The 9,998-nt window shown below is 42.2% G+C and overlaps 1 protein-coding gene across 1 annotated transcript in view; it reads right to left on the minus strand.

The window, feature by feature from the left end:
• Positions 1 to 4,108: 4,108 nt before the first annotated feature.
• The window catches only part of vwa1 (von Willebrand factor A domain containing 1), a 13,077-nt gene continuing 7,187 nt past the window's right edge, over positions 4,109 to 9,998 (minus strand). Inside the window, exons 3-6 of the mRNA XM_084069905.1 lie at positions 9,534 to 9,866; positions 7,906 to 8,181; positions 6,515 to 6,799; positions 4,109 to 5,160 (exon numbers count right to left, since the gene is read on the minus strand). Coding sequence (XP_083926031.1) covers positions 5,132 to 5,160; positions 6,515 to 6,799; positions 7,906 to 8,181; positions 9,534 to 9,866 — 923 coding nt within the window. The 3' untranslated portion in view covers positions 4,109 to 5,131. The remainder of the gene's footprint in view (positions 5,161 to 6,514; positions 6,800 to 7,905; positions 8,182 to 9,533; positions 9,867 to 9,998) is intronic.

Below are 9,998 nucleotides of genomic sequence, written 5' to 3' on the forward strand. Positions count from 1 at the left end.
TGAAAAGGACCCACGGGCTTGAGATGCCTGTTTATGCTTTGTTACGCATTGGTGCCAGCTGTCTAGAACAGGGTTTTTCGGTATGTAAGTTTGTATGTCCCCGCAAATGTAGACCAATCAGAGTGAACCACATAGCTCTCAGCTGACGCTGCTACAACAATCATCAGCTCACCTCATGTTGCTAAGCTCATGTTAGCACATTTGCACATGCTTTGTTCACGAATTACGCACACCTAGTAACTTGCTATACAGATTGCACAGGGAAGCCACACTGTTATTACTGTAGATTCTGTGTATTGTTTTTTTTAAATGCAGCATAGGACCCAACAGTTAAAATGTATACTTAACGGTGAACAGTGGAACTTTTGCCACAAAATAAAAACATTTGGAGCTACAGTATAGAACAAACTGTGACAGTTGTTTATCACATGTTTACCATGTTTTACACATCAACACAAAGGCGATCTCACCCAGGTGCTGAACAAACGGCAATGCAACTGGAAAGGAATAAAGTCCGCAACACTGGTTTTATCTCAGCTTATTGCTACTCAACATTTCGATCCGGCTGGATCTTCTTCAGGAATTGTATATGTTATATTATGTTATATTAATATGGTATATATATTACACATCAGCACCCCACAGGTTCTGGAGGTGATACTGTAGAACACACATTTGAGAACAGGGAGCCTATCTGAAACCTGTCAATGAAGTGAGAGGTTGGGCCGGGCTGCATTACAATTTACATGGCACTGAACTGAAATCTGATTGTAAACATTGTAGCGATGTGATTTATTACACTTTACAAACATAAACTGTGTGCATAATTCAGTGAAACGTTTGAATACTTTCAATATGTATGTTTGTTTGTTTGGAAAGCTCCTTTGTTCTTTTGCTGTTTTGCACACGTTCATATTGTTGGCTGGCCCACATGAGGTTTTTCTGTGCTCTGTGTGTGTGTGTGTGTGTGTGTGTGTGTGTGTGTGTGTGTGTGTGTGTGTGTGTGTGTGTGTGTGTGTGTGTGTGTGTGTGTGTGTGTGTGTGTGTGTGTGTGTGTGTGTGTGTGTGTGTGTGTGTGTGTGTGTGTGTGTGTGTGTGTGTGTGTGTGTGTGTGTTATTTTGACCAATATTGTAGTTTGGACATTAACCTGATTAAAGAATGGATGTGGTACTTTCGTTAACTGCACAGTTTGAAAAGAGAATAATAATCTGAAAGACAATTTAATTGTGTGACGTTGTGTGAGATTACACATGATGGTTAAATTACTTGGAAAAACTAATCTATAACTTCCTATTTGGACACATCATTTTGCTACGGAAGAGCTCAGTGGGTTTTAAAGACTAATTTATACCTCATTACTTGATTTATTCAATTAAACAATTTTCGTGGCGTGATGACACCGTTATGGAGCTAGTAAACATTATTTTTTCTGTACTGTAGGCCAGGGCAACAAAGCTGTGATGGTTTGTTTTCATTTTTCATTATTATTTTCATCATCACCACCATGATCATAGTTGTACATTTTTTGTTACTCTTCATTTGATTAGACTTGATATATATCTCAAATGATGTAAATGTATATTCTCAAGACTTGGTATCGATGTAAAGCCACTTGGTTTTATTTTTAATGCACTTTCTTTCCCATGAATATAAAATAAAAAGTCATTTATGTGTTTTCTCTTTCTAATAGTCAATTACACATATTTTATGGGTAAATCGGTGTTAAATGTCTAGTGTTTACACCTAATACAAACAAAAACTAACAACAAAGCAGCTTCCTTTGTCATGAAACAAATCAAGAAAATCCAGGTGAAATCTTTGCCTCGTTTATACTTCATCGTACAAAGGTGTCGAGTACGATGACGTGTATTGTCATAGGGCATAGCCTAAAATATTTCCGTAAATATTTATATAATATATATATATATATATATTTATATTATTTTAAGTTTGGAACCAAGCCATCCAGGCTCCTGGTGAATCATGACCATAAAACATTTGATTCTGTGTCAAAAGATATTTGAAAACCACCAAAAATGTATTTTAATTAAATATATGATATAATATAATGAAATATTCAAATATGAATTGACACGACCTGGGCCGTAGCGTGACGGTCCAGGCACCCTAGGCTGCAATGCCAGCCTGACAGCGTGTCGCGGGTTTGACTCCCGTTCCCGACGACCTTTGCTGGGTGTCACTCCCCCATCTCTCCTCCCATTTCCTGTCAGCCTACTTTCCCTATCCCTCTCTAAAATAAAGGCATAAAAAGCCCCCCAAAAAATATATTTTTGAAGTGAGGTTTGGACGCTGACCAATCCTGCACCGTGATTGGCCAATAGTCTACAACGCAGTCTACAACCCTAAACCTTCCACAGTCAATGCAAATCTATACTTTTGCAAAGTCAGCCAATCACATTACAGCTAGTGTCATCACCACTAGCTGTAATGTGATTGGCTGACTTTGCAAATTCAGGACTGTGATTGGCTAGCGAAACACATGACACATGTGCAGCCCTATGAATAGCAGTATCTCTCTCTAGGTCGTCCTCAGACGAGCCCTCCATCGTTGCTTCCAGTCATCCCGATTCTCCATACATCTGGCCAGCTCATTGGTGCTATGGGCTCCTGCATCCTTCTTGAGCGTGTCCACGTATGTTAGTGTGGGGCGTCCTCTTGACCGGTGCCCATGTGTTGGTTCCCACAGCACCAGTTTGCTGGCTGGCAGCTCTCGGTGCCTTTGGCAGTGTCCTGCTAGTCTCATTCTCCTTACAGCAATCTTCTCGCTCACCCTTGGTATTCCCTCATACAGGATTCTGTTGGTAACATGCACACTCTTGCTGATGTTAAGCACTGCACGCAGCATCCTGGTGTAGCACCCGTCCAGGGACTTCTCAAGGGCTGGTTTCAGGGTCCAGCATTCACTGCCATAGAGAAGAACGGACTTTACTGTCGCGTTGAAGAAGCTGAGTTTGATTTGGCGGGGGAGATTGGAGTTCCATACACTGGTCATGCCATTCAGGGCCCTCCATGCAAGTGCCTTCCTCACTTTAGGATCTTGCTCAGTTGAGTTGACCCATGCGCCCAGGTATTTGAAGTCCTCGACTTCTTTCAGCACAGTGCCTCCTGTTCTAGTCAGAGGTTGATGTTCTGGTGGAACGTTGTAGGTGAGGACCTCAGTTTTCTTGGCGTTTAGCCTGAGGCCGACCTTGGCGCACTCTAGCTCTACCCTGTTCAGTAGTTCTTGTGCTTGTTCCACGTTGTCAGAGAGCAAACTGATGTCATCCGCATAGTCAAGGTCTGTGAGGACCACTGCGGGGTGTCGCCTCGACTTCCTTGGCGTTAGTGTGAAGCCAAGTTCCTGCTCTCGCCCACTGATTGCTTTCCTGAGCGCATAATCGAGGACTATAATGAAGAGAAAGGGGGCTAGTGTATCCCCTTGCATAACCCCAGCCAGGATGTCAAACTCCTCGCTGTTGCCGTCTGGGGTCACCACCTTGGCCCTTGTTCCTGCGTACATGGACTCTATTGCTCGGAGTAGGTTGGGAGCAGTATGGACTTGAATTAAGTGAATCACTTCCATCACTGTGATGACCACTGTGACCACACCGCCCACTTCACACTGGGTGTGATTTTTTAAACATGACACATGAATGGGTTTTATATCTGTGGCACCACAAAATGGCCACCACTGCTATGCCCCCTCATTCATGAAGGGCGGGGGGCTGCTGAAGATGAAATTGTACATGAAATTGTATTGTGTTTTGTTTTTCTTGTGTCATGTCAAATGTGTGAACTGTTTATTGTTGCATACATGGCTGCTGGGTCGCAAGACAAATTTCAGTGTGAACTGACAATAAAGTATTATCGTATCGTATCGTATGTAGAGGGCACAGGTCAGACAAATGTAGGTTACGGATATCCGAGACATTAATTGTAAAAAAAACAACAAAAAAACAGGTGCATCGCAATAGGCGCAAGTGTGCTACACTCAAGTGTTTAATTGGACATGGTCCAAACAAATAGGCTATGGACTGTAAAAACATGGCAAATCCAACTCTAAGGATGATCACAATTATTCATAATCACAATAATTCATAATCAAACTGTTAGTAATAATATTTATTGAAAGCTCATGTTAAATTACAAAACCACCATAATACAAATTTAGCCTTAGTGGGTTAACAACAGTAGTTGAGTCCCTTTAAGTAAACTTCCACAAGGGGGCAGCAAAGAGTTAAAAAAGCACAAAAATCAAGACAGTGGAGTGACAGACCTGACAAAAATAATATAGCTATAAAACTTGTTAAATTCATCCTTTAACTTATGTCCATCCATTTCTATGCATGACTTGTAGATCTGCATCATTGCAATGATGTTTTCGGCTAAAACATCTGCATTCCGTAGCATCTGTCTGTAGTTTAAGGCATGTGGTCGGCCTGTTTGTAATTTTTCTGCAGTTCAAAGCGGTCCTGTGGATCCCCTCTGTTATTAAGGACTGCGTGTTCATTTGCCCATGTGCTCAATTTCACTCTGCACACACAAGTATTCAGTAGTGCTATGCCTGTGCTGAGAATTTATTATAGGGAATTAAAGTTCCATTAGAAATGCAAATCAGATGTGCGTGTGTGCGTTAGTGGGATTCGAGAACAAACTAAAACATTTTAATTGTCGATACATTCCTTTAAGCAGATCCACATATGGTGCAAAATGCATTCCTGCAAAACAACACCGATAAACATCCTCCGTCTCAAGCACGTCCCACTTTTCAGACTTAGTATGACATGTCTTTATCTAAAGCTTGTATCTTAAACAAACAAAAGTGCTTTACAGTTCGATTACAGGTGTAAAACAGGTGAGACGATATAAACAGGAAAAAGCAAACAGTCTGTTAGCTGCATCGCCGGTTGTAAGCTAACTGGCGTTTGGCCATTTTCTTTTGTCCCGGGCCGCACCTAAGTGTCTATGGCTTCCACATGCGTACATGTTAAGCCAAACCAGACGTCTCTCCTGGACGATATCCACAAAATAAATGACGGGAACACGAAGGGATTTGTGGCTGAAAAAGTCTAGAATGCCCACCTCACAGTCCGTCCATGTTTGGTATGGTGCATGGTCAGTTCACTGCTACTATGAACTGTAGCCGTAGGTTAATGCATCTAGAAGGTAGGAGGAGAAAACAGCTGTTTAGACAATAAGATTTACACCTGCCTGCTGGCAAAAGCAATGAGAATACATAAGGTTTTAATGTGTTTCAGTCAGTAGCAGGCTGGTATTTACTAATATTAGTGTTTTCCAACATTGTCGGTTGAGCCGCCCGAAGGGGGTGACAAATTAAAGCAAAAACCAACAAGTGTCTTAGTAAGGTGTTCGGTGTCTCACTGAGTTCAGATTTGGAGACTGTGAATGCCATAACATAATTATGCTTCACATCATTTTCATATTCATCAAACCATTCAGTGACCCCTCATGGAAGGGGGAATCGTCATCCTGAAAGAGACCACTCCCATGAGAATAGAAGTGTTTCATCGGGGGATTATGCAGTGACTATTCCAGCTAAAGTAGTGTTCGTCAACGGGGGCGGTACAGCCCCCCAGGGAGTGTACAGAGAAGTTCGGGGGGCACTGGAAGCAATGGTTTTTAAAGGGGGCGCCCCAAAGAGCACTAACCCTAACCATGATACTGACATGATGACACTGACCATGATACTGGCATGATACTGACATGATAATGACATAATACTGACTATGATACTGACCATGATACTGACGTGATACTGACCATGATACTGACATCATACTGACCATAATACTGACCATGATACTGACATCATACTGACATGATGATACTGATGATGTCTCAAGTATCATGGTCAGTATCACGTCACAGGGGTGTGACAGGGCCTGGCAGGAGCCTGGCATCCCTGTTAGTCTGTTGATCCTATTTTGTGTGTTTTATTTTGTAGTAATGTTCCTGTCTGCCCTCTTGACTCATCCGCCTTGTGATTATTAGTTACCATCTCCACCTGTGTCTTGTTTAGTTCTAGCCTATCCCTGTGTTGATTGCACTTTGAGTTCACCTTTGCCTTGTTAATTGCCTGTGTATATATACCTGTTTGTTTCTATTAGCGTTTATTTGTCTGTCAGTGGGCCAGCGAAGCATTTTCATACATTTCACAGAGCATAACAGAGTGTTAATTGCTTAATTGTATCATGGACTCCACCTATATTAGAACAGGTGCATTAGTTATGTTTCTCCGCTCAGTAATTCAAGTTCTTCCTTTAAATTGTCACCCGTCAGTGTGTATGTACTGTATGTCACTCTGTCTGCAAATTATTCCACCAGAGGGTGCTGAAAAAGCCAAAACAAACTTGGGCTGGAGCTCAACGGCTCAACTATTCACACATCTAGGTTGCATTGAAGTCGAAATGAATCAAGTCAAACTACAAGACTGAACATATTGGCCTATAAAAATATGTTCGTACACCATACTGTATATTATATGCTACTAACTTGAATGGAACTGTGCTGTGCAACAGAGGCCCTCTCCACGCGCTGTCCGGTAGATGGGCGACACGCACACCCTGGCCGCGGGGGGCAGGTGCGTGAGGTGGGTGGACAGGGAGTTTGGGGGCAAATAGAGGGTGGAGCGCTGGGCGGGGAGAGCGTTGCGCTGATCCCCCTGTCCCTCCCAGGTGAGCCAGTAGCCCCTCAGACCGTCCACGCCGCCCTTCCAGTCCACCCGCACCGCGTCGCTGCCAACCGTGGTCAGCTGGAGGTCTGCCAAGGCAGGTGTCACTGAAACATGAAAGGAGAGCATGAAGGGTGGGTGGGGTTAAAAGGAAGACATTATGTGTACAAGTGGGGAGGGGGGTGAATGGAACATAGTACTGTACAGTAAAGTCCTCAGTTTAAATGCATGTAATGACCCTTATGGCTCCAACATTCATGTAAACTCTTAATTTTAAATGTATCCACTCTTTAATCTGAGTAAAAATGTACCATTTGGTACAAATGGCACCAAAATGTACCAAATGCACATTTGTACTCTCACAGAGTTAAATAAACTCTGAAGATTTTACTGTGTAATAGAATCCACCACATGCCCTCAATACAGTAAATTAACAATATAATGGTCCGATTGTGCTCAAGTTCCAATGGAACCCTGGGAGAACCCTGAGGGTTGAGAAATCTGAGCTGCATTTATAGCAATTAGTTGAAATTCAAGAACCAAAAAGGATTAGGCTGTGTCCTGTGCTTTTTTGGTAAAGGATTACCATTAACGTCAGGTAAACTGATCCCCAGTGCTGCTTTTACACCCCATCCGCAATTGAAGTAGGGCTACAACTGCCGATTATTTTATTTGCAATTATTTTATGAGACATTTTCGACTAATCAGATATTATATTTTTTAATAGTGAAATAGCAAGCTGAACTTGTAAATCTGCTATTTTTGTGGTTAAAGGACGACTTAAACCCATTTTCAACCTATCTTCATATAATTGGTTCTCAATAATGCTCATGATAATATGGTTCCATGTTTGTCTACTCACTCTGTGTCTCAGAAGAGGTCTGAGGACAGTTCAGAAACCCAACTTCCATGATTATAGCATGCTAACTTTCCAGGAATAGAAAGCCTGCAGTTTCTATTAGCTTGGATTCTCCATCGATGATGTAACTGGTAGGCAGGTTTCTAAACAGTCCACAGTCCTTCTCTGAGACACAGACCAAGTAGACATAAATGGTAAAATATTATGATGAGCATTAGTGAGGTCCAATTTACATGAAGATAGGTTAAAAATGGGTTAAGTCGTCCTTTAACTGTTGTTGGACTTCATGGTCCATTTACGCTACCGTATTGAAAGAAAAAAATAAAAGAATGACATTTCATTATTGACGCTCACCTTCCTGAGTGCACACTTTCACAGACATGGCCCTCTCCTTGCCAGAGGAGTGAAGGGCGCTCACGGTGACCAGGTAGGTGGTGTCCGGTTGGAGGTTCTTGAGCAGCGTGGAGTTCTGTCCTCGGGCCACCGTGACGGTGTGGAGTTTACCGCCGGGCAAGGCGGAGTATTCCACCCGGTAGCTTTTGACAGACGCTGGCTGGAGGGGACCCCAGCTCACCCTGACGCTGCTCGCCCCTGACTCCGACACCGTCACCACGGCTGGGCTCAGCACCACTGATGGGAGAGAGCAGACAATGAGACCATTAAAGGCACAAACTGCAACTCAAAATGCAAACAAAAGGGTATTTCACCTTCAAACAATGTAAATGAATCCCACTTAACTAGGGGCAATTAGTTGTGAGCAGCTTGTAACACAGTAGCATAAATACTCCAAAGAAATACTGCAAGCAGATAAATGTGGAATAAAATGAACGTAAAAATAAGGTTAAGGATAAATAAATATATATATAAATACATGCATGCATATACATACATGCATGCATGCATACATACATACATACATACATACATACATACATACATACATACATACATCAACAAGAAGAAAACATATCAACTGTAAAGCATTTTAAAATTGTATGTCTGAGGGGAAGATTTAGATTTTGGATCCTTTTGCAAGCGGATAAAACGCAACGACTAAATTCACCTGCTAAAACATGTCCTGGAGAAGACATAATGCTAGTAGCTTTACAGAGGATTTGTTGGTTACAAAAAGTAAAACTCAGGACTCTTTCTTTCACTCTGGTAATCTTCAGATCTTGACAATACTATTCAGTCTGTTTCTATATTTTATTGTGAGGTTGTGAAACCAGCAGATAAAAGAAACGCCCCCAGAATACTTTCAATAACAGATTGACAAAAATGTCAGTCCTGACAGAAATATAATTTAGTTTTTCTGGCTCCCGCTTCACAATAGCGTCAGTGTGTAAAAAGTTATTACCCGGAAAATAAAGTCAGGGAGAGCATTCCTGGGTAGTACCAAAAAATTCGAACAAAATTCAAAACACATGATTGGAACCTGCGATCACTCCCAAAATATTTTCTGATGCTGTGTAAAAGGTTTGTTTGCATCTGTAATGTTTGTTTACATTAAGTCAAATTAGTGTATAGTTTCACTTACAATCAACTGAAAACACCTCAAATGTATATCTGTTCAAATAAATACCAGATTGGGCCTTTCAGGGACAAGGCAGTGAAGATAAAGAAAATTAAAACTGTTAACTACCAATTAAGATGATTTATAGTATATTTACATCTCAAGTGTGGGTGAGAATTTTGTAAAAGGATGAAAAGATTTGTTAAGTGTATAGTGCTTCCCCAACATGGTCTAAGGTTTTCTATCCTACCAGGAAGTTACTTGCATTCAGCTGGTATTCTAGGTCTAACTTGAATACACAGTATTTCCCTGAGTCACTTACTATGTACTGGATTTTCCTATGTAGAAAGTTTGAATGACATGTCCAGACAGAATACAATGAATTTCCCAGTAGGACAGAAAAACATCAGGTCAAGGATTACCAGAGGACCAGGTTTCAGATGATGCAGACTTGTAGTGTAAATATTACCTGGCTTTGTGGTGAAGGTGACAGACAGGGGATTCAGTACTTGTTCATTTGACTCTGGTGACAGTGTGGCTGTGTAGGTGGTGTCCGGCTTCAGGCCCGTTAGCTCAACAGAGTTGGAGTCAGAGGGTCGGGTCAGTCTCTGGTACTGACCACCACTGGTACTTGGACTGGTACCACTTCCAACAGCTCCGCCACCACCGACTCCACCCGTCACAACTGGCCCGAAACGGACCGCGTAGTAGCCTTGCAAACCGGCCAGAACCGGCCGCCACTGGAGTGTGGCGGAGTTGGTGGAGATGTCGTGGACTTGGAGTCGCTCGGCTCGGATGATCTCTGTTAGGGAGTGGGAGGACGATACAGAATGATGTCATTGCATGTGAATATTATGCATGTCTCTAGACTTAGCTAACATGGCAGGGTGGTTTTGTTCCTGGATATTCCTCCTACTGTAGTACATCTTGCACC

This window comes from Gymnoscopelus microlampas (assembly GCF_963454915.1).
Source record: "Gymnoscopelus microlampas genome assembly, chromosome: 10".
Classification (NCBI taxonomy): domain Eukaryota; kingdom Metazoa; phylum Chordata; class Actinopteri; order Myctophiformes; family Myctophidae; genus Gymnoscopelus; species Gymnoscopelus microlampas.